General features: G+C 38.6%; 2 protein-coding genes across 5 annotated transcripts in view; both read right to left on the bottom strand.

The window, feature by feature from the left end:
• Position 1: 1 nt before the first annotated feature.
• The window catches only part of LOC139963680 (uncharacterized), a 242,444-nt gene continuing 216,900 nt past the window's right edge, over positions 2–25,545 (bottom strand). For 2 of the 4 annotated variants that reach the window (XM_071964723.1, XM_071964715.1), the window contains 5 exons: positions 6,207–6,347; positions 3,770–3,913; positions 2,511–2,642; positions 1,591–1,791; positions 2–1,219 (listed from right to left, as the gene is read on the bottom strand). The gene's annotated coding sequence lies outside the window, so the exon portion shown is untranslated. The remainder of the gene's footprint in view (positions 1,220–1,590; positions 1,792–2,510; positions 2,643–3,769; positions 3,914–6,206; positions 6,348–25,545) is intronic. The other 2 variants (XM_071964714.1, XM_071964722.1) reach the window with 2 other exon arrangements.
• Positions 8,257–21,147, bottom strand: LOC139963682 (dolichol phosphate-mannose biosynthesis regulatory protein-like). The gene is made up of 4 exons (XM_071964727.1): positions 20,981–21,147; positions 17,543–17,632; positions 15,340–15,442; positions 8,257–10,018 (listed from the first exon to the last, which is right to left on the bottom strand). Exons 1-4 carry the CDS (start codon positions 20,981–20,983, stop codon positions 9,972–9,974), a joined length of 243 nt encoding a protein of 80 aa, XP_071820828.1. The 5' UTR covers positions 20,984–21,147; the 3' UTR covers positions 8,257–9,971.

The raw sequence follows: 25,545 nt of genomic DNA, 5'->3' as shown, positions 1-25,545 counted from the left end.
TCATTTTTGGTCTTTTGTTTGAAGTTCAAGATCAAGTTCAAATTCAAGATCAAGTTTAACTGTCTAGTTAAATTAAATTTTTGCCAAAGTAAATTTTGTTTTTATCAAATTCAAGATCAAGTTTAAAACTTTAAATGAAATTTTGATTTTATCAAGTTCAAGTCCAAGATCAAGTTTATCCATTTACTAAAATTAACTAGTGGTCTCATCAAGTTCAAGTTCAAATTCAAGATCAAGTTTAAAACGTTAAATGAAATTTTGATTTTATCAAGTTCAAGTCCAAGATCAAGTTTATCCATTTACTAAAATTAACTAGTGGTCTCACCAAGTTCAAGTTCAAATTCAAGATCAAGTTTAAAACGTTAAATGAAATTTTGATTTTATCAAGTTCAAGTTCAAGTCCAAGATCAAGTTTATCCATTTTACTAAAATTAACTTGTGGTCTCATCAAGTTCAAGTTCAAATTCAAGATCAAGTTTAAAACGTTAAATGAAATTTTGATTTTATCAAGTTCAAGTCCAAGATCAAGTTTATCCATTTTACTAAAATTAACTTGTGGTCTCATCAAGTTCAAGTTCAAATTCAAGATCAAGTTTAAAACGTTAAATGAAATTTTGATTTTATCAAGTTCAAGTCCAAGATCAAGTTTATCCATTTTACTAAAATTAACTTGTGGTCTTGTCAAGTTCAAGTTCAAATTCAAGATCAAGTTTATCCATTTTACTAAAATTAAATTGTGGTTTTATCAAGTTCAAGTTCAAGATCAAGTTAAAAACGTTTCGTGAAATTAAATATCGGTTTATGAAGTTCAAGTTCAACCGTTCGAAAACATTTTCATTATCAAAGTCAAGTTCAAGAGTAAGCTTTAAAAGGAGAGGTAAAAGGTCACCCTTAGCAACTGTCATGTGGTCTGTCCCACAGTGTTCTGCACAGCCGGAGGTCACAGTCCTACTAGACGTTCCCTCCTGGTCATGTGATCTTCCACCTGATCTAGAATACAAGGTGTCATGTAGTAGCCACCTCGTTAGTTCCTTGACGTACGGCTTCCTCCTCTGCGTCAAAAGTGAAGAGAGCCAAAACTGGGCCAAAGATCTTCTCCTTAGCAACGGTCATGTGATCTTCCACCTGATCTAGAGTACAAGGCATCATGTAGTAACCACCGCTGATGTTAGGGTCTTCAGGTGTAAAAGACTCTCCCTCTTCAAAGCACTTCTGCTCCCTGTAAGAAAAGAAAACGATTTTCATTATTATGGGAGTTTCAAAGATGTAAATATTTACATGCAAACTCCACTATCACAGAATGATAATATCACAAAAAAGTTACCCCCAAAGTTACCCCCAAAGGGGAAAAGTTACCCCCAAAGTTACCCCCAAAGTTACCCCCAAAGGGGAAAAGTTACCCCCCAAAAAAACAGGATTCTTACAATCACTGAGGTGGATCTCAATACCAAGTATAAAGTGCATTCAAGTTTTAATCTTGGAGTTATGATGTATATATATATAATATATATATTTAAATTTAAATATATATTGGTATCTTTAATTTTGTTACAAAAATGGGATAATCCTGAATAATAACAGTAACCCTACCTCAAGCAGAGATTGTTTCTTGGCTTCTTGGATATAATTAAGTCCTTATTCCTTGTGTTCTTTTGAAATCACTGCTCCCATCATAGTTCCATCCTTTTTTGGATCTCCTATCTTCATCCCTTTTGTCTTCCTGACATGTTTCAGAACAAATTCATCTTTGCTGCCACCTCCCACAAGGACTTTTGTTCCGTTGGTATAGATCTGGAAGAGAATGGAAAGTTCTATGCCTTTAGTAATCTTGTAACTTGGTTAGGGAAAATTTTGTGCATTAGTAGGTAATCACATTTTTAATAACATGTCCTTATTTTGGAACAAATAGCAAGTTTTAGTAAGATTCTCAATAATATTCACATTTTGAGTGTTTTCAAGGCTTTATTGTTTGATAGCATCAATTGAGAAAGCATATGATGGGGTATGTCGTGATTTCACAACCTTCAAATATGTTGACCAAATTTTGAGTAAATGCATTCCAAGATAAAGCAAACTTACATTTTAAAGAACCACAATTGTAACATGAGAGGTATTTTGAATTTTGTAATAACTGTCAAATTAGTTGACTTTTCAAGCTGTTTTATGACCACATTTCACTGTTCGTTACTTTGCCTGCAATTAATAGACACCACTAATGCTGGTAAATGTTATGTAAACTGAGATACACTGTGCCAGCAGAGGCTTAATGATTTCACTGGGAAGTGATTATTATAATGTTCTTGAATAGTAGAGCTATACTCACAAATAGGAATAATTCTGCTCAGGTCTAACCACAGAAAATGTTGAAACACCTAACAAATATTTTGCAAAGAATGCCTGCTAACAACTTTGCAAACACTGAGGTATTTACTGAAGATCATACACAAACTAGCTTACCTCCTCCCCCCCCCCCCCCCATGCTCCCTCCCCAAACACACCAACCTACCAACCTCTACTAAGGGTTTATAAGGAAATTTGCTGTCATAAGTCATTTTTTCCACATTTGCATCAGCAAAGATGAGAAGCGATGATTCAAGCTCAAGAATGAACTGGTTGATTCCTTACGTTCAGTCTGCAGTCACCTGAGAAAAGAAGAAAGTCGTTCATCAAAATATGGCTGGTATTAAGTTTGCTAAGGTATGGACAAGATAGTAAAGGACACTTTATCCACTCCAGGATGGTTTATAGACTGTATCATGTTCTATCTGTACAAACATTAACAACACTTGCGAATATTCATATCAGTTCTTTATGAATATTAATTTCAATTCTTCTGTATGATGCTAACCAGTTTCCCTGCTGGTACGTTACCAGTAAAAAAAAACAGAAAGACCATAAATCCACTCTAGGATTGTAAATCAGGGAACTTCCTGTGTCACATTCTAGCTCTAAAAGATTAACACCTCTTGTGAATATCCACACCAGTACTCCAGTACATTTTGCCACCTTTTTGCCAGTTGGTAGACTATTAATAATGATCAACTTGAACACTCTGGGATCGCTAGGCAGGATACTTCCTGCTTGTCTGTGTAACAATATTAATCACCCATTGTGAATAGCATGTCAGTACTTAAAGGCATTGAAGACTCGCCCCAAACCGCGTGCGACCATCTGAAAAAGTTAACTTTCCGTTGCTTGCAAGTGACGTTTTGTTCGTGTCGCTACAAAATGCAGACAGTAATGAAACGTGATACCTTGTTATCTTTAGCTGGACCTGAGATGTCCATCGCTGTATTGTTTGTACACTGGCTGTGGGTATTGACCGCAGCTGTATTTACTGACTGTACACTAGTGTCTAATTACCGACTGTAGCAAGCTGTGTGTGTATTTTCTGGGATCGATGGTGGTGTCTAACACTTCTGTTACACCTCATTCGAAACTAGGTCAGATTACCGGCATCAGACGTTTCTTTTTGCGCGAGTCCTCAAACCCTTTAATGAATATTCATATCAGTACTTTCTGCCAGTTGGTAGTCTATTAATGATGAACAATTTGAACACTCTGGGATCTCTAGACAGGATACTTCCTGCTTGTCTGTGCAATATATTTAAACACCCATTGTGAATAGCATGTCAGTACTTAATGAATATTCACGTCAGTATTTTTGTGTAATGCATACCCAGTATCCCAGTTAAAAAGAAAACACTGGAGATGGTTTAGTTAGGAGACGTTGATGAAAGTACTACTGAATATTCACATCAATACTTACATGTAATACTCTCCTTTTTCACAGTTGAAACACTACCAGTGGAGGACATTTTATCCACTCCAAGATGGTTTGGTTAATTGTCTGGAATTGTCTGGTATCGCCTTCTCTCTGGACAACATGAGACACCCCTTCACGAATACCAACCTTTAGAAATTAGAAAGAGAAAGATATATTATTATCTACCAGAATGCCTCAGCTGTTATAAAAACAATTGCAAAAATGATTGTGTTGAAGCATGTTGCATACACCAACCTATGCTTTAATATTTAATTCACTTGTAATTTATAACCAATTCAGAGGGAATGGATTGTTAATTCACCCGAACAAATTATTAATACCTAAAGATTAGTGGTGCTTATTTATCAATTGACACCAAAACCTTATCATTAAACAAAAAACATGGATTTACTCACAAGTTGTGTAGAATCCTTCAATCCTTTCTGTGAGAGACGGCCCTTGACAAGGCTTGACGAGGATAAACTATACCTTCATCGTTACTAGTTTGCTTGGCAAAACTCAAGTTTCTTTCTTGTATGTGGTGATGTTTATTGAAAATCAGTATCTTGTGGAAAGGAAGGGTGGAGGAATGGTAAGAGGGGGGATGGGGGGGGGGAGGTGGTACCATTGTGATATCAACCTATGTGAGTTTGGTTATAACCTTGGTTCAAACAGTTTGAAAGACCTTCTGGTTTAATGGGTACCTACTACCTATTGAGAATAAATCACAGAGAGCACAGAATCTTATCTTTGTCTGACATGGGAGCGTACAGCTATGTGAGTGGCCACAATGTGAAAATGTAAGTTTAAGGGATCTAGCTACCTCCTTACTATACAATTACGGTGCTATCCATAGAAGATATACTTTCCATAGTGTTTTGTGTAGCATACATATGTGAGTGGCCACAATGTGAAACTGTAAGTTTAAGGGATCTAGCTACCTCCTAACTATACAATAACGGTGCTTTCCATAGAAGATATACTTTCCATAGTGTTTTGTATAGAATACATAATGGCTGACTGTGCTACCCACAGAATCATGGTGTTTATTAAACTTTGCATTGTGGTATCACTGTGTACTATCTGCCAGGCTTGTACTATACTGTGCTCTGCTATGCTACATATGCTCTGCTATACTATGCTATACTACAGTATACTATCAGTGTATTCTACACATTAAGACAGGCACAATAATAGACCTGTAGTTGCACTCCACCATTTCTTCAGCATGAGAGTTGCAAATACACACCATCTACTTAAACCTGCGGTGCACAGAACCCTAGGGGCCTGTGGGGGGGGTGTCTGTGAGAGCCCACAGAACAATTGGGTTTGTAAAAGCTGAACAGGTCCATAAGCATTCTACTGACTGGTCAAGACAGGCTGGTCAAGACAGTCGAAACAAGTTTGAAAAGTTTAATCTTGGACCAGTGAGCTGTCATTTTAGCCAGGGTTAGGACTAAGGTAACTAATTTTGATGTGTGCTTCATTAAATGAATTTAGTGCAAATGGAAGAGGTTAGTATGTTATTATACATATGAGAGATGAGAGCTAGTAGCCGCTAGTAGCCACCCAGTAGCCACTTGGTATAGTAGCCAATAGTAGCCACTCGGTATAGTAGCCAATAGTAGCCATCCAGTAGCCACTAGGTATAGTAGCCAATAGTAGCCACCCAGTAGCCACTCGGTATAGTAGCCAATAGTAGCCACCCAGTAGCCAATAGTAGCCACCCAGTAGCCACTAGGTATAGTAGCCAATAGTAGCCACCCAGTAGCCACTCGGTATAGTAGCCAATAGTAGCCACTCGGTATAGTAGCCAATAGTAGCTACCCAGTAGCCACTAGGTATAGTAGCCAATAGTAGCCACCCAGTAGCCACTCAGTATAGTAGCCAATAGTAGCCACCCAGTAGCCAATAGTAGCCACCCAGTAGCCACTAGGTATAGTAGCCAATAGTAGCCACCCAGTAGCCACTCGGTATAGTAGCCAATAGTAGCCACTCGGTATAGTAGCCAATAGTAGCCACCCAGTAGCCACTCGGTATAGTAGCCAATAGTAGCCACCCAGTAGCCACTCGGTATAGTAGCCAATAGTAGCCACTCGGTATAGTAGCCAATAGTAGCCACCCAGTAGCCACTCGGTATAGTAGCCAATAGTAGCCACTCGGTATAGTAGCCAATAGTAGCCACTCGGTATAGTAGCCAATAGACTATTAATAATGAACAAATTGAACACTCTGGGACCGCTACACAGGATACTTCCTGCTTGTCTGTGCAATATATTTAAACACCCATTGTGAATAGCATGTCAGTACTTAATGAATATTCACGTCAGTATTTATGTGCAATGCATACCCAGTATCCCAGTTAAAAAGAAAACACTGGAGATGGTTTAGTTAGGAGACGTTGATGAAAGTACTACTGAATATTCACGTCAGTACTTACATGTAATACTCTCCTTTTTCACAGTTGAAACACTACCAGTGGAGGACATTTTATCCACTCCAAGATGGTTTGGTTAATTAGGAATTGTCTGGTACCGCCTTCTCTCTGGACAACATGAGACACCCCTTCACGAATACCAACCTTTAGAAATTAGAAAGAGAAAGATATATTATTATCTACCAGAATACCTCAGCTGTTATAAAACTAATTGCAAAAATGATTGTGTTGAAGCATGTTGCATACACCGACCTAAGCTTTAATATTTAATTCACTTGTAATTTATAACCAATTCAGAGGAATGGATTGTTAATTCAAACGAACAAATTATTAATACCTATGGATGAATGGTGCTAGTTTATCAATTGACACCAAAACCTAATCATTAAACAAAAACATGGATATACTCACAAGTTGTGTAGAATCCTTCAATCCTTTCTGTGAGAGCTGGCCCTTGACAAGGCTTGACGAGGATAAAATATACCTTCATCGTTACTAGTTTTCTTGGCAAAACTCAAGTTTCTTTCTTGTACGTAGTGATGTTTATTGAAAATCAGTATCTTGTGGCAAGGAAGGGTGGAGGAAAGGTAAGAGGGGGGATGGGGGGTGGTACCTTTGTGATATCAACCTATGTGAGTTTGGTTATAACCTTGGTTCAAACAGTTTGAATGAACTTCTGGTTTAATGGGTACCTACTACCTATTGAGAATAAATCACAGAGAGCACAGAATCTTATCTTTGTCTGACATGGGAGCGTAAGGCCTATGTGAGTGGCCACAATGTGAAAATGTAAGTTTAAGGGATCTAGCTACCTCCTTACTATACAATTACGGTGCTATCCATAGAAGATATACTGTACTTTCCAGTAGTGTTTTGTATAGAATACATAATGGCTGACTGTGCTACCCACAGAATCATGGTGTTTATTAAACTTTGCATTGTGGTATCACTGTGTACTATCTGCCAGGCTTGTACTATACTGTGCTCTGCTATGCTACATATGCTCTGCTATACTATGCTATACTACAGTATACTATCAGTGTATTCTACACATTAAGACAGGCACAATAATAGACCTGTAGTTGCACTCCACCATTTCTTCAGCATGAGAGTTGCAAATACACACCATCTACTTAAACCTGCGGTGCACAGAACCCTAGGGGCCTGTGGGGGGTGTCTGTGAGAGCCCACAGAACAATTGGGTTTGTAAAAGCTGAACAGGTTCATAAGCATTCTACTGACTGGTCAAGACAGGCTGGTCAAGACAGTCGAAACAAGTTTGAAAAGTTTAATCTTGGACCAGTGAGCTGTCATTTTAGCCAGGGTTAGGACTAAGGTAACTAATTTTGATGTGTGCTTCATTAAATGAATTTAGTGCAAATGGAAGAGGTTAGTATGTTATTATACATATGAGAGATGAGAGCTAGTAGCCGCTAGTAGCCACCCAGTAGCCACTTGGTATAGTAGCCAATAGTAGCCACTCGGTATAGTAGCCAATAGTAGCCATCCAGTAGCCACTAGGTATAGTAGCCAATAGTAGCCACCCAGTAGCCACTCGGTATAGTAGCCAATAGTAGCCACCCAGGAGCCAATAGTAGCCACCCGTAGCCACTAGGTATAGTAGCCAATAGTAGCCACCCAGTAGCCACTAGGTATAGTAGCCAATAGTAGCCACCCAGTAGCCACTCGGTATAGTAGCCAATAGTAGCCACCCAGTAGCCAATAGTAGCCACCCAGTAGCCACTAGGTGTAGTAGCCAATAGTAGCCACCCAGTAGCCACTCGGTATAGTAGCCAATAGTAGCCACTCGGTATAGTAGCCAATAGTAGCCACCCAGTAGCCACTCGGTATAGTAGCCAATAGTAGCCACTAGGTATAGTAGCCAATAGTAGCCACCCAGTAGCCACTAGGTATAGTAGCCAATAGTAGCCACCCAGTAGCCACTCGGTATAGTAGCCAATAGTAGCCACCCAGTAGCCACATCAAAAGAAAACAATAAGATGAAGCAAACTTAGAGCAACCTTCACAAGATGAATGAAAATTGACCAAAAAGTTTCTGTGTTCTCTAGAGCCTTTGGATTTTTTAATCAACAGCTAATAAAATGAACAAGTTTTTCTTTACTTTTATACTGTACAAGCTTTATTCTTAACATAAAAAATAATACATACTTAATAATACTTTCATCCATTCACTTGACCAAATATGTGAAGTTTCTACCCACACTGAATTTTAGAAATGGAAGTAAATTCCTATTCCTAGTGCATACCAATTCTGGGTGGGAGAATAAAGCATGAATTCATGTTGAAATCAAAATTGGCCCCACCCTGGAATTTAAATTCCAAGACAATCACTTGAGCATTTACAAGCCCAAAGGTATTTTTTTCTACTGTATGCAAGTTACAAAAGACAAATGGCAAGAACAACCACATAGATCATTGCTCCAACATAATTCTCCCAATATAAGGAATCACCCCACCAATCCATCAAACTCTGAGAATTTTATAAATCAGATCAAGAAAATGAAAACAACCAGCACAAAAAGAAATAAGTGTTAAAATACAAAGAACATTAAGACACCAGCAAAAAATTATGAGTGAGTCAAAGGGTTTGTTGAGCTAACATGAACAGTTAAAAAAGAATGAGTTTCCAACAGTCATGCTATCAGAGTGGACATTATACACCAACTTAAGGGCACATTAGTCTCCTGCTCTGAAGTTAATGCTACACATTTGTAGGATGGGAATGTGACACGACTCGTGTAACCAATTTGGAATTGCTAGCATGATAAATTTAATCACAAGGAAACAAAAGGTGTCGTAAATAAGTCTTGAAATGTGAAACATCCACCGTAAATCAGACTCTCCAAGTTTGGAGTTCAACAAGTGTTTTGCCACATTATCCTACCGTACCAGTTTATAACCTTATGCTGACTAAATGTAATTTGAATGAATAAAATCATGTAGCCAAACTTGGTTGGTATTATTTTCATTTTTTTTTTCCTAATTCATGTTATGAATTTATTAAAGCAATTTTCTATGGCAATGATGTTGACTTTTAAGTCTGAAAATTTATTTGCAACTTTCCTGCACGATTTCATGAAAACTATTGTATATATAGTGATTTTTTTCATTTTTTTTTTTATGAAATAGACTTCACATTTATGAACATGGCAACAGTAATGGTTATGGATATCTTCAATGGCATTTTTTTTATAACTTTAGTATGATTTATAATCATTTGTAACTCTCTTACATTCTAGTTTCTTATTTCTGTGTGCACCAGTTTCAAGCAAAAACTGTAGCAATAAATTCATTCTTTTCCAGTTCAAAGTTGATTTTTAGAGAATCATCCTGTGGTCTATTTGGCGACCAACGATCCGGTCGGACAGCCAAAGCTATTCTTGCAAGTCGTCTAGTTCGTTAGGAAAACTAGTCCGTTAGTAGTAAAACCATCAAGACATACCTCACATTACAGGATAATTTAGTTGGACAAACAACTCTGCTGTCCAGTTAACTTTAAAGTCCAAGGGACAAGAGTCAAACTACTTGTTTTAAAATATATAATCAGATCAGTATTTCATTTGATCCCTTCTTTCATAATTTCATCGTTGTTATCACAAATATATAGAGGTTAGAGTTGCAAAGTATTAGAGTCATTGGCAAAATGAGTACTTATGCTTGTGGTATCATAGGGACTGTTTCAATTATTCTTGAGAACTCTCTCTCTGTGAAAGATTTCAACAAAGTTGCTCCAATCTGTAATCGGCTTCACTTCTTTTTCTTCTTGGTTACCATGACTACCAGCCCAAAGATACCTGTGAATGGAGACCCGGGAAAGACACGGTCATTTTTTAATATGTTACAAAAACTATCACAAACTTGAGAAAGATTGCGAGACTTGATTGACAATGTTTTGAAATACTTTTACGACAACAACAGGAGCAGATTAAGCGATAGCAAGCGCAAAACTAAACACTGAAGGAAAACATGGAAGAACATGCAACTCAGCATCACAATTATTTTCTACCAATTCGGGTACCGCCGACCGACGGACCCAAAAAAACCATTATCTCATGTTGAAGCAGGAGCGATTGGTTCACGCGAACACAGATGAATCAATAACTCATCAGCCATTGACAAACGCCCTCTACACCTACTGTACCGACCTGGAAGAGTCGCTACTCATCTACCAACAGGACTGTGATGGTGAAAGAAGTAAAAGTGTAATATATTTTACACAAAAAGACAGACTGATTGGCAACAAAACCGGCAGAAGAACAAAGAAAGAACAGTTGGATTCCGGGCGATTACTGGCGATCGAAAGAATGCACTATTCATTTGCACTGGCACCATCGCCAAAAGCTGTAACCCAAGAATGGAAGAGGTTTTTCCAACCATCACCTACGACAAACCGTTCGAGGTAACAAAACTAATACTGATGCGAAGAATGGACGTTACCCTGACAACGTATGAATAATGCCCAAGAGAAAAGGCTGATCAAACCACCCCCATAAATTAAATCTTTATGCTGAGATATTATTTTGGCAGCGGTGCAATCACAATTTTTATCTTTGATGGAACTATGAAGAAAGATTTTTTCGTAGGTATTTTGAGAGATGCATTGATACCATTGGGACAGAAAACTACAGTAATCAGAGGCATTCCACCCCATGCGGGATAACGATCGTAACCATATACAGCCTCTATGCCAGACGGTTCATGGATGATGCTGGATCATACGGTTCGTGGAGAATGCTGGGATCATACCATTCGTGGAGGATGCTGGGATCGTACTTTTCGTGTATGATGCTGGGATCGTACGGTTAGTGGGGGATGCTGGGATCGTACGGTTCGTGGGGGATGCTGGGATCGTACGGTTTGTGGGGGATGCTGGGATCGTACGGTTCGTGGAGGATGCTGGGATCGTACGGTTCGTGGGGGATGCTGGGATCGTACGGTTCGTGGAGGATGCTGGGATGTACGGTTCGTGGAGGATGCTGGGATCTTACGGTTCGTGGAGGATGCTGGGATCGTACGGTTCGTGGAGGATGCTGGGATTGTACGGTTAGTGGAGGATGCTGGGATCGTTTCATGGAAAATCTTGCTGAGCGTCTGGATCAAAATCCAGTAGTAAAGGTCTGACATGAAGTGAAATACTTCCTCTGGCCAGACAGACTTTAAACCTCAAAAGAGAGAGAAGCTCTTGGAATGTATTTTGTACATTCTCGAGAGAACGGGTAACACTGCAGAAATGCCAAAATCATATCTCTAACCTTCGTTAGGCAAATTTCAGCTGTTATCAAGAGCGAAAGACCGGCCACATAGTTTTGAAGCAGAGGCCTAGAAAACTCTTCAGTTAATAAAGAGTACTTTGTCCAGTTTTTTTAAATTACTAAAATGTGCTTTTTTTGTCAAAAATGAAACAAAAAATGAGATTTTCTTGGTAAGTACACTTGTGGTACAAACCGTAGATGACTACAACACAATTGAAGAAGATGATTAGAAGAGAGACCAGAAGACATTTGTTTCTTATTTACTGCATTATTAAACATATTTCTGAGTAATGCAGGATTGCTAGGGGCAACCTTAACAAAATCAGACAGATTAGTAAGTTCCTTGATTGCGAAAGTTGTAAATCTGTGGTCGTTGGTTTTGTAATATCATCCGTAAGAAAACTTTTACAGGGTTATTTATTAATTGGAAATCCTGGTGCCCCAAAAAGTATAAAATTGCTGTTATTATTAAGGCTTTGCATGAATGCACACGTAGATTTTGTTCGTCGGATTCCTTGTTGGTTCACAAATCCCTAATCACTAAACTTCAGAATGTCCAACGCACCTCTGCTCGCATCATTGTCAAGCATAAGAAGTATGACTCTATCACATCGGAACTCATTGCTCTTCACTGGCTCCCTATACAACAGCGCATTAAATTCAAAGTTCTTCTTCTTGTGTACAAAGCTCACCATAAACAGTCGCCATCCTACATATCTGACTTACTACAGCTGCAAGCACCACGCAGACAGCTTAGATCATATATATCTTCTCCTCACTTTATCGTGCCCAGAACCCGTGCTGTGTCATTTGCAGATCGCTCATTCTCCTGCTATGGACCAAAAGAGTGGAACACTCTTCCAAATCACATCAAGCATGCTCAGACTATTCATATTTTCAAGAAACTGCTCAAATGTTATCTTTTTCAAGAAGTGTATTGTAATTAATTTCATGTAACTGTCTTGAGCGCCTTTGAACAACTTTTGTTGATTTTGGCGCTATACAAATGTCTTCTGATTGATTGATTGATGAATTGCAATTTATTAGACGCGTTTTGACTTTAAATGGTTACCCTAGGAAGTTGTTGCATGAAATGGAGAACTATACTTATAAATTAAGAAGACAACTGGGCATGGGTCCTGTAATTAAATTTGATCATGGGGAGACCAAAGAAAATACTGTTTATGTTAAATTACCATACTGTGGCCCCAGCAGTGATAAACTCACTATGACTTTAGGTAGTTACATTAAGGGATTTTGTGATGACAATATTCATATCAAAATAATTTTTCTGCAAACAAAAATTTCTGCTTTGTTCAATTTCAAGGATGCTTATAAGTTAGATTATGCCAACAATGTTGTAGGATAAACTGTCCAGACTGTGATTCCTTTAATGTCGGAGAAACCAATAGACGGCTTAAGGATAGATTCAAAGAACATCTGATGAGCTGGTCACAAAGGTGCTATTAACCTTCGTTGTACTGCGCACAAACATAATCTGCCTACTTTTGTTGACCATTGTGCCGCAATTGGTAATGAACCCCAGTGGTTCAGGAGGAAGATTAAAGAGAGTCTCCTAATAAAAGACTTAAATGCTGACTTAAATAGAAACGTAGCGAGCTATGGGTTGGAGCTATTCTAATCCCTATTTACTTTTTATTGCTGGTTGTTCTAATCATTCCTCGTTTAAATATTCACTAAAAATTTGCTGGTTGTTCTAATCATTCCTAGTTTAAAAATTCACTCATGCTTATCACTATTGGCGTCCTTGGATGTATATTAGCCCTTGTATTTAATTGATCTTGTACTTTTGCCTGACGATGCAGGGTGACCATTCCGAAATATAGCAGTACTGTATGTCGTTTTTAAAAATATTCGCTTGTTTTTTTTTAATACTATATATATATATATATATATATATATATATATATATATATATGTATATATATGTATATATATATGTATATATATATGTATATATATATATATATCAATATATATATAAATATATGTATATATATATGTATATATATATATACATATATATACATACTTTTAACCCTGCAAAGCAAACTACTGTACACATCGAAAATGTCGGCCTCTACCGCGACGACGGCCTAGCTGTGCTACGAAGTCTTTCCGGCAGACAAGCAGACCGTGTAAGGAAGCAGCTTATTGAAATCTTCGGAAATTTCGGCCTACGAATAACAGTGGAAACAAACCTCAAAGCGGTAAATTACCTGGATGTCAATCTAAACCTCAACACCGGAAAGTACAAATGATACAGAAAGCTCAACAATGAATGGACATACATCAACGCACAATCACCAAACAGATACCCACTTCCATCAGCAAGCGCATCTCCTCGCTATCATCAGACAAAGATACGTTTGACCAAGCCGCCCCACTTTACAGTGAGGCCCAGAAAAGAAGTGGCTATGCAGACCCCATCAATTTTACGAAAGACACGCGAAGGAAACAGAACTATCAAAAAACGTTTGGGAGCTCAAAAAGCAAAGAAAAGATTTTAGCATCGCGTGGAAAATAATCCAAGAATCTAACACACAAATGCGTACATCGGATCAATATAATCTCTGCATTGAGGAGAAGCTTGAAAAACTTCGGCTGAGAAACCAAAATCTGCTGAACAAAAGAACTGAGCTTTTGTCAAAGTGTCGACACAGAAAAAAGCGGAAAAAATGACAGCACCTCGCTACAGCCAGAAAACCTGATCATTAGCTATCTGACAATTGCGAAGAAGCATGAAACTCGAGTAATAGCGCAAACTTTATACGAGTGTACATTCAATCATTTTCAAATTTCTTGTATTTCAACAAAAAGGTCTGTTATTTGAACCAGTTATTTTTTTCAAATGGATTTTAAGGAAGCCTCAAATTATAACCATACTTTACATGACATGCACCATTTGTTAAAAGAAAACATTAATGAATGATGATGCTAAGTTACTTGAGGCAGTCCAATAATGAAAATCACTATAAAAAATTTGCCCCTGGTAACTATGGAGGTGTTGCTAGGGGGATGAGGATTTAATATGAGCAGATGTTAAGTTTTGGAGCAGGCCGCAAATCAAACAACTGTGTGCAGGTAAGCAGTATTCTTAACACAGGAGGAAAAACTGAATTGAAGGTCTAAATACTGTACATATTAGGTTACAGCATTAATGTATGTCAAACTGGATAGATATGGCCAGATATGACAGTGGAATGTTAATACATAATGTTAAGGCTAAAATGTTATCATTTGTTTACTTTACAACATCCCAAACATTTTGTAAAACATTGAGTTTGTTGCATACTGTACAGTACATCAGTAAACAAAACCAGAAGAAGTGTCCCACAGATAAAGAGCCATTTCAAATACTCTTTCATTCTCCCACCCATGAATAGTCGGCTTTGTAACCGTAAGGAGTCCGGGTGAAAACCACAATCTATCGTTCAATTTGGACCGCAAAGTTGTGCGGCATTTTCGGACAAATTTGAAAGCGGTCCTTGATGTGACAGCACTGTTCTCGCTGAGTTCATGCACAACTTTACGAGCTTAAGTATGTAATTTTTACCCATCGCAAACTCAACCATTCTCAGAGAGTTCCCTTGCCGACAACCCATGAATGGATTTTCAAATGTCACCAAATTTCTGCCAAAAATGTTTAAATTATTAAAAGAGTTGCAGGTCAGCAACAATTCGATGGGCGGTGTCTATGAGCTGTCGCAAACATACTTGAAGTTTTCCTACCCTTATTCATTACGTTTTCCACATGAAATCTAAAAGTTGCATTTTTTAAGTCGAGATAGTCAACTCTATTTGATGGATGTAGAGTATTAAATCGATCATCTTCTACTTACCAATGAAAGTCAGTAACACCACACCGGCTACCAGAGGTAAAATCACAGCGTAGGCTCGTGGCAGGAAAAGTTGGTGCAGAAATTGGCCTGGTTCAACGAACGGCTGTTAGAAGATAAAGATGTCGAAAGTTATGACGATCTCGAGAAATCAAATATTTTTACCGGTAAATGCCTCAGAAATCGCCCTCATTTTCTGACCACTGGTCCGCTCATACCAAGTCCCCTGACACTGTGACCGTGTGATCATGACAAATGTGTATCAGGAGTCCATGGCGAGGGAACGGATACTAGCATGGTGGAGCCAGCTAAATAGTGCAGTTCAAAAGAGACTAGGCTCGACAAATCCCATGTGTGACATGCCTTGTGGGCTCTGTGAGACAATGACTGGGTTAAAAATTCCAAATGATAATGGAAATACCTGCCAGGCTACCAATCTTCTCATGCTATTTACTAATAACACCATAGTACAGAATAAGCAGTGAATGCATGCACAGTATGTATGTGTGTATGTGTGTATTGATGTATGTATGTATGTGTATATGTACGTACATAAGTTTGTATCTATGATCAAATATTGCAGATTGTGACTTGCAAATTTGAATCGCAAGAGAGCTGCAAAACTGGCGTTAATATTTCTAGTATGTCAAAAATGAAAACTGTAGCTAACATGACAAAACTTCATACTGCTTCCTGTCACAAAACATGTGTGGGAGCTTACAGTTACACTGAGATTTCCCCCTTTGTATCAAGCCTGCAAAAACAGAGAAATTCCACGAGTGAAACTCTTTACAGGGATCAAACAAACATGCATGACGATGAAGTCAACCTGGCTTACATGCATGGTATTGAAAACTAGCGTGAAATGTTAGAAGTGATCACTCTACAGAGGAAATGTAACATTTTACTGAGACATGAACAGAGCGACAAAGTTATGTTGGATCACTACCAGAGATACTGGAGGTACAACCACAGTTGTCAAGCATTTTTTTTGTGGGCAAAATCATTGAAACGGAGTAGGATTTTAGTATGCGGCCTGAATTCATTTCCACACCATTGTTACCTTAGGAGGCCGAGGCATACATACATACCAGTATGTGGGCAGGTTTTTTAGGATTGTAGTAGGCGGCCTGATTTAATTTCATTCCTCAACTAGCTGACCCTCATGTATACATGTCTGTACCAAGATGAACTCATTTCCACACCATTGTTAATTTAGGAGGCATACATACATACAGTATGTGGGCAGGTTTGTTTTTAGTCATGAGCAATGTTCTACCATCAACCAAAAAGTGACTTGAATCACGAGGTTAGAAAAAGTATGAACATTGAGGAAACTTCCAGTTTGGTGTAACATGCTTACGACATGCTTATGACATGCTTACGATATGCTTATGACATGCTTATGATATCCTGCATGCTTCTGACATCTGATGACCACTCAAAGGAAAACAGAGTAACAAATCCTAAGACAGAAAAGATGTGGGAGGAAAGGGGATACAATCCTCAGGAGGGGAAAGGGGATAAAATTCTCAGGAGGGGAAAGGGGATAAAATCTTCAGGAGGGGAAAGGGGAAAAAATCTGCCCAAATAAGAAATCTACCAAGGCTCCTCCTATCCATTGTTTATTTGCTTTGTGAAGAAACTGTGACAAAGTGTCTTTATATTATGTGAGCACACCCATACATTATGTTAGGCTACATACGAATGACACCATGTATAATGTAGAACACAAGCAAGGTTGCATACGTATATACATGTAACCCAAAACAATTATGATATGGTTCTAGGATTCAAGCATGTTTGCAGACTGTTGATACAAACTTGAAAAGTACCCTTGTAAGAATTAAGAGGAAATTTTAATCGCAAACGTCATATTTTCAAAATTTGTATAGGTAGGCCTCTCACAAAATGTTATCTGACTACCATGAGATATTGTGGCAAAAAGCCACTTTTGAAGAAGAAAAACTATCAAGAACTGAACCAGGAAAGTCCTAAGGTTGCTAAAAAAAATCCTACAGATGTCCATAGCCTCAACTGTCACTTTTACAGTGTAAAGTTTGTTCCTATAAAATATTAGGAAACACTTTTTGATTTCATTTTTTACCTAAGTTGCATAGACATCAAAACAGGCAAAACAATGGCTCGATGAATGAATCCTGCAGGAACCAAGAGATTATTCCTTCACAAGATACTGAATACTCACCAGAATGATGACCCACAGAGAGTAGTAGATGAAGACTGCCCCCGCAAAGAGCACTATGCCATATCCAACAGCTTGATCTGATCCCGTAGCCTGCAAAGATCAGTGAACATTTTAATCTATTAATATGCAAATTAAACATTTGCTACAATAAGTCAATAGTATGCTGACATAGTGTAGTACTTGTGCACCATATTTGTACATTTTTCAGTATTCAGTGATATTATTTTAAGCAAACTCACAGACCTCAAGTATTTCTACATACAGTAGTATGCCAAATCTCTTTGCCACGGAAACATTATGTGAGAGATAGCAAGAGAACGGAGAGAGACAGACTTTACTTTCTCATGAATCTATGCAAATGGGCCAAAATTTGGGCAAAAAAAATGATTATGTGGTGAACAACCACAAAATAGTACCAAAGATGATAGTAGAGTAAGGGACGTGTTAGTTTTGTTTTTTTATAATAAAATACATAATTGGGTTTTATTTTCAGATAATTCTGACCACCCCTTGCCTTGACCAGCTTTTTGTAGGAACTCTGCCAGCCAACCAAACAGCCATGGTTCTTTGGTAAATATGCAGAATGAAGAAGGCAATTAGGTATAGTAATACTGTACCATGTTGAAGATCCCTTGTGTAAGAATGAGAAAATTTTATTAGATATTATATAGTTTACAAGTTGGTTAGGCTCCACCATACTTCAATGAACAGGCAGCAATGCATACTCATTCCACACAGTATTTACTGTATATTAAAGTATTGTACAGGTACAACGCTTGCAGGGCATCTGTCATCTACGGTAATAGGCAATATTTGGTGACCAGATTTAACAATTTACAGACAGGCAAGACTGTATTCTTAAAGGGTGTGAAGACTCCCGAACAAAGAAACGTCTCATGAGGTGAAACAGAAGTGTTAGACACCACCATCGATCCCAGAAAATACACACACTAGTGTACAGTCAATATATGCAGCTATGGGAAATACCCACAACACAGTGTACATAGTAGCGATGGACATCTCAGCAGGGAGATGTTATGGAACTCCCTGATCTCAGGTCCAGATAAAAGATAACAAGGTATCACGTTACATTACTGTCTGCATTTTGGAGCGACAGAAGAAAACTTCACTTGCAAGCAATGGAACGTTAACTTTTTTCAGAGGGTGGCACGTGGTTTGGGACGAGTCTTCAATGCCTTTAATAGGCAAGACTGCATTCATAGGCAAGAGCTAACATACATAATGCAATGAGCAATTTAGCTACTTAGTCTGCTGATTATAAAGTTGATTTAGCAGAACATTTTTATAAATCTAGTCATATGATTGCTAATTAATGTTGTATTATAGATTGAAGTTGTACAGACACTGTTTTCACTATTTTTCATTAATCTCTCATTATTGAAACACACAGCCTACTGTAGGCCTACACACTTAATTAATGTGATAAAGTAGCCCTAATGGACTGCAAATCTTGGAACGATGGTTATTTGTTAGGCAGCTGCATGAATAGTGCTCAATGTTTACACACTATTTACCGGCAGTTGATCTACGTGCTGAATGTTCTATTCTCAAATTTGGCGAGGAAGTGCCAAGGCAAGGGGAGGTTCTTTGAAAACATGGTGAAGAACAGTTATTCTTGAAAGATTCACAACATTTTGTCCAACACATGGCTTGGCATGTTGTGAGAAATAGAATAGCACAGGGATTTTAGGTGCCATTCTAATACAGCCTACAGTACCACCTCTGTCAACATAGCCTTCATGTGCAGATAACATGTAACAGCCTGTTCTAAATTAAATAGGCTATAAATTTGCATTTAGGCCTATACCCAATACATGAAACAGTTTCAACATGGGATTCCATCTTTGTTCAGTTGTCAGATGAATAAGGGAACAGCCATGTTAGTCCACCAGCAGCCGGATGAATGACATGGCAGTGTTCCGTTTTTGTCCGGCTGCTGAGTGAATAGCATTAATGTTCTCTTACTCGCACAACAACAGGAGGAATTGTACAAGTGATATCAATCATCCATCTGCCCGAGGAATAACATCATTCATTCTCTTATTGGCCCTGCAGCTGGGTGAAAGCAAGAACAGCCAAGTCTTTATCAGTCAGGCTGCCATGTGATCAACTTGGCTGCACTGGCTTCTTGCATTTTCCTTTAGGCCTCAATACAAATAGAGTGTGGCATACGTTGGGAGCTTCTGTGCTAAAGTTATAGTAAAGGCTTAATAATTGACACACCTTTGTAATTGATGAACCTTCCAAATATAACTAGCAACGATTCAGCAGGCAACCTAAACTTTTTGTAGCAAAGCAGACTTACATATTTCATGAGTCTGAATCCATTTCAGCTATGTGCTGATCAATTTGTGTTGTTTTTTTAAGCTTTTAAAACCCTCCTCCAGTTTTGCACATATTTTTGGGACTTGGAAATCTTACTCCCTAGTATTAATAACCAATATTACCTCAGCATTATACCACGACTCTCTGGGACCTGACCAGTCTGAGCATAGCTAAACAGCATTCAGAGTCAACTGATGTATACTTAAAACAAAAGTTACAGTTAGCTTAACTAGGAACGTGTCAATTTAGGGGTATGAAAGAACTTGACACGGCAGACATTTTGTGGTCAAATTCTGCTCAATTGTACTTTGCATATGCACAGAACAATAAAAAATTTGAGATCATTACATTTACTGAGGAACCACACATTTGAAAAACACATACAGTTGAGTGGTTTGTATTTTTCCTTGATAGACATCGTTGATCAAATCCTTAAGTGCGTCAATTATGAGCCCACCATTCTACTATAGTATAGTCAGTATTGCGAAGTTCGCCATACTGCGAAGATCGGCCACCCTTAAGAAATACACGATTTCACCATGAAAATCTACAGGAAGAGTCAAATTTCACCAAAAAGTACGAAGCTACAGTTATTTTCTCTCCAAAATGACCCGTGTGCAAGAAATTACTGACATATTTGTCAATAAAATGACGAAGATCTATGAAGTCTGTTATAATTACTGAAAAAGCAACTGCGCCCCCAATTTTATCACCATCGCCACACTGTGGGTTGCGCGTCCGAACTTCGCAATACTCTAGCAAGAAATACCAGTTCCACAATCACGAAGAATCTTCTTGGAAAACAACGTGAAAACAGTTTGCAGGAAAGAAAGTTTGGCCGTGTATCATACTATAACAAAATTCTCCCACCATATGAAGTATATTTTCAAATAATTTATACCAGAAGATTTAGTTTTGGGGTGTTTTAAGTCTTAAGTGGCCGAACTTCGAAGTCACCATCCTACTAGTACTAGATTATTGACAGTATTATTCTCGTGGAACGGATACCAACACAAAATATAGCATGGAGAAAACACACGTAGGCCAATGCCTACTGAATGTAAGACCAAAACTTAATACAAAACTTCTCACCATATTTGTTTTAATATCTGATTTATGGTTGTGCAGCGAACACCTTCCTTCTTGTTGCCGGATCAAATACTTTACATACGGATGCGAACGGCAACGTTAGCCTTGTGATTGGATTGCGTGGCTAGCTGTGTGCATTGTTGAGCACCAACGAATCATGCATATTACGTAATACCTAAGCGTCCAACAGGTTGATTTTCTACACTGACTCCCTTGAGTCAACGCGTGCACCATGACGCCTTTACCATATCACGATAGTGAGAGCTGTGGGGGGAGTAAATCCGAACAGCTTCACTTACGCAGGGCGGATTAATCTACGTTTTTCAGGGCGCTGCTACCTAATTCCCAGCTATAACCAGATTAAGTATCAGAAAACCCTCTTCAGCACAACACCACTGCACCCATTTTGAGAAGATAAGAAAAAAAGTGTCCCGAAATGGAACCCAATCCACGTTAAGGTGGCCTTATCGGACATTGAAACTTCAACCTTGTTTAGCTCGATATTTAATGTCGACTTTATATTTCAAATGTCGAGTATTGTGTCAACTTCTTTTTGTCTATTTCACTTTTTCTTTTTTTTTTCGCTAAAACTATTTATATTTTGTTTTTATATTGACATTTTAACCAAAATTTCGCACATATTTTATCTAGTCATTTTTTCGACTACATAATATATTAAAAATGACTTTTCATATCGATTTCGATGTTTTCCTCTGAATTTCGAACTTTCATATCTCCAAAGAATTTCCACTATTTAATCTCAAAATATCGAATTTACTCGTAATTTCGACACTTTTCTCGAAATTTCGACTCTTTCCGTTGACATTTTGAAAAGTGATATTTTTTACCTTGGAATTTCGATTTTCAATAGAAATTGCGGAGGGGAAGACATAGGGCGATTGTCCCCATCCATGGGACGCACCCGTACCGCAGTGCATAGGATCAGACAGGATCAGTATGACTCAGACACGATCAGATAGGATCGGTATGACTCAGACACATCAGACACGATCAGTATTACTCAGTTACTATCAGATAGGATAAGGATGACTCAGACACGATCAGACACGATCAGTGTGGATCAGTATGACTCTGTAACGATCAGAGAGGATCGGCTTGACTCAGTAACGATCAGATAGGATCAGTATGACTCTGTCACGATCAGACAAGATCAGTATGACTCAGTCACGATCAGAGAGGATCAGTATGACTCAGTCACGATCAGAGAGGATCAGTATGAGTCAGACACGATCAGATAGGATTACTCAGTCACGATCAGAGAGGATCGGCTTGACTCAGTAACGATCAGATAGGATCAGTATGACTCAGTCACGATCAGACAAGATCAGTATGACTCAGTCACGATCAGAGAGGATCAGTATGAGTCAGACACGATCAGATAGGATTACTCAGTCACGATCAGAGAGGATCGGTATGACTCAGTCACGATCAGATAGGATCAGTAGTACTGAGTCACGATCAGATAGGATCAGCGTGGCTCAGACACGATCAGAGAGGATCAGTATTACTCAGACACGATCACATAGGATCAGTATGACCCAGTCACGATCAGAGAGGATCAGTATTACTCAGACACGATCAGAAACGATCAGGCGCGTAGCCAGGAATTTGCCAAGGGAGGGCGAAAATGTAGGCAAACTATCAGAGCCGTAGATACGGCATTGCAAACTATATAAGCGTAGCGCCACCATAATTGGCGCGAAGCGTACAAGAAAATTTTGGCTAAAAATGCCTCCCAGATCGCTGGAAATGAATATATTTTAAACAACAAGGCACTTTTCTGATCGCAGTGACAGTGATTTGCCAACAAAAGGTTAGGTTTTAAAATTACACAATTCCCTTTTTCTTAACAAAAGAGGGAAACTTCCAGCTTATGAAAAGTGATATTTGTGAGGTATTTTCATAAACAGGACGGGGAGGGGGAGGGGAGGGAAGGCGTGCAGAGCAACACTGAAGACGTATGCCTTTCATTCGCTTCATTTTTAGTCTCTTAATTAATGAAAATGAACTTAACTTATCAATCCATTTTTTACGGCAATAATTTATTCTAATTAAGTTCTAAATCAATGCAAAACTTTGTGAATTCGTAAATTACATTTTCGTGAAGTATGTTTAAGTGAGGAGTGAAAACGACTTGAAAGAAAAATGCCGAAAATGCTCAAATCAAACGGTGGCTGCTATATTAGGAGAATGCTCCATTCGTGGAAACACAAAAACGTTATTGATAGTTCTGCACTGTGATTAGTTGAATGTTTTTATGGTCAATGGAATAAAGAGTGCGCTCTCTTTGCGAACATGAAATAGCCTATGCACTAATTTATAGGTACCACACCACAATTAGAGCAGTGTACATCCGCTCGTAAAAGATAATCATTGTCTGGGGGGGGGGGGGGGGTAATATGACCAAATGTAATGCTTGTTTTATAATATTATCAGTTACCATCATATTTTATTGCTGCCTTTTTGTGTAAGAGCATACTTTGAAGTACAAATGGTGTGAAAATAGGGAGGCTTGAAGGTGACATAAACAATTTTAGAAATTTTAGAAATTGGTTAAATGTTGATATTATTCCGAGCGAGCAGATGGAAGGGTTGGCGTTCAGTATGCTCAACTTGATCCTCTTTTAACTCAAAATCTTAACGGTCATGATACGGAAATTTGCAAGTGCAATGATAGGACAATATCTCAGCTATCACGTGGTGGGTAGGAAATACCAGTCGAAAACTTCTATCTATGCTTTGGCGTACCTTGAAAGTGACGAGTTTAGTGTGTAAGTCAATGGAACAATTAATGGTGTTGCCGACACCTATAGCAGAGCCGTAGATATGGCTCTCATTCATAGATTGAAATAGCGCCATGGTTGTCCGTCCCGTTGGCCGGCTTGCGTGATTTCACGTATTTTGAGCTCATTTGTGGTAACGTTTGCAGCATCCGCATATAGGAAATCGAACACGTTACAATGCATAAGGTGCTTTAACTATGGAAGTACTAGCTTACCCTGACGAAACATTTGTGATTTACGTACAGAACATGAGATGAAGATATCCTACTGAAAAGTCGATTTTATGCGAACTCTGCCTAGCCCTACAAGCCTACTACACCAAACGTGCAGTAATACATTGCGAGCATGCTTAATTCTCCACAGGCTGTTCCCTCTTCTCTATTGCCGCCCACAAGGGCGTAGGAACCGGGGGGGCTGGGGGGCGCCAGCCCCCCCCAGTGAAAAATGTGGAGGGGCGGAAGTATCATTCCGCCCCCCCGGTTCGCAGGTCAGAAAACCCCTTTTTCATTTCCAAATGAGAAAAAAAATCTCATTTGGAGCACCAAATTGCATCTAAGGCCAGTTGAAAATACAAAATTAAGTTTACAAAATGGAGTGGGTGTTGAAGTGTGCTATATTGCACCAAATTGCATCTGAGGCCACCTGGAAATGCAAAAAATTCCAAAGGGGAGGGGACATCCCCTCCCCTTAGACCCCTCCCCCAAGCCGGCCATCAGTCTTCAGCCCCCCCACTCAAAAGTACCTTCCTACGCCACTGGCCGCCCACCACAGTTGTTACCTGTACCGATAGAGTGAAAGTAACTTATATCCTAAAGAACAGCAGCAAGATCTAAGCGCAAGACGATAGAAGAATATTCAACAGACGCAAAAGGCTTCTGGGCAATGAGGATTTACACACACAACCTGCCAACTGTGTGGATTCTTTACTCTTTTTAAAGTGGACTGTTCTGAGTAAACCTAAGTGTTAAGTTGTAGAAAGAAGGAGCATATACATACACGCATGCATACATACACACACATACAGACATATATATACACACATACACGCACACATCGCCGTCGCCCTGGGAATCGTGCGTTCGCCACTGTAATAAACCGCCGATCAACAAATATGTGGACTTGTTGTTATAATGCATTTTACCGTGCAACTAATCTTGATACTATTTTTGTGTGCAATCTTGTGTGACGGTAGCATCAAACTTCCAGGCATAAATAATGAGTGAAGCTATACTTTACTATAAGCGAGTACTTGGTCAGTGGACGTCAGTCATTAAGGGAGCTAGGGATTTTGAGAGAGAGAGAAAGATCAATGGATTCCGAGAGAAAGTCAAGTTATTTGACTCGCTAGAGCGTTCAAGAATTTACGTTGTCGTGTTGAAAGCTTCATCGCTAAAATTATTGCCAATAAATAAGCTTTGGATAATTTTGTTGATTTCAAATGAAAAACATCAGTTTCAGTATCTGTTTCAGTGTATAGTAAGGCATACACACATATACGGTATCGTTTATACATCAGTAGGCCTACTATTCACTCGATCGACAAAGAATCGAACATTTAGACAGAGAGTATATATATATATCGCAGCTACACATGCTCCCTTGCAACTCAGCACTGATAACATCAATTCATTTGATCCGTTTACTTCTTGCTGGTATATAAGTTGGCCTTATGTGCATTATTCATAAAATAGATATAGGCCTACCGTTCTCAGATTCCTTCATGCATGTGACCATATATATATATATATATATATATATATATAT

The sequence above is a fragment of the Apostichopus japonicus genome, chromosome 22 (genome assembly GCF_037975245.1).
Source record: "Apostichopus japonicus isolate 1M-3 chromosome 22, ASM3797524v1, whole genome shotgun sequence".
In the NCBI taxonomy this organism is placed as follows: Eukaryota; Metazoa; Echinodermata; class Holothuroidea; order Aspidochirotida; family Stichopodidae; genus Apostichopus; species Apostichopus japonicus.
Note: the sequence above shows the minus strand (reverse complement) of the source record. Positions and strands in the feature narration are given on the sequence as shown.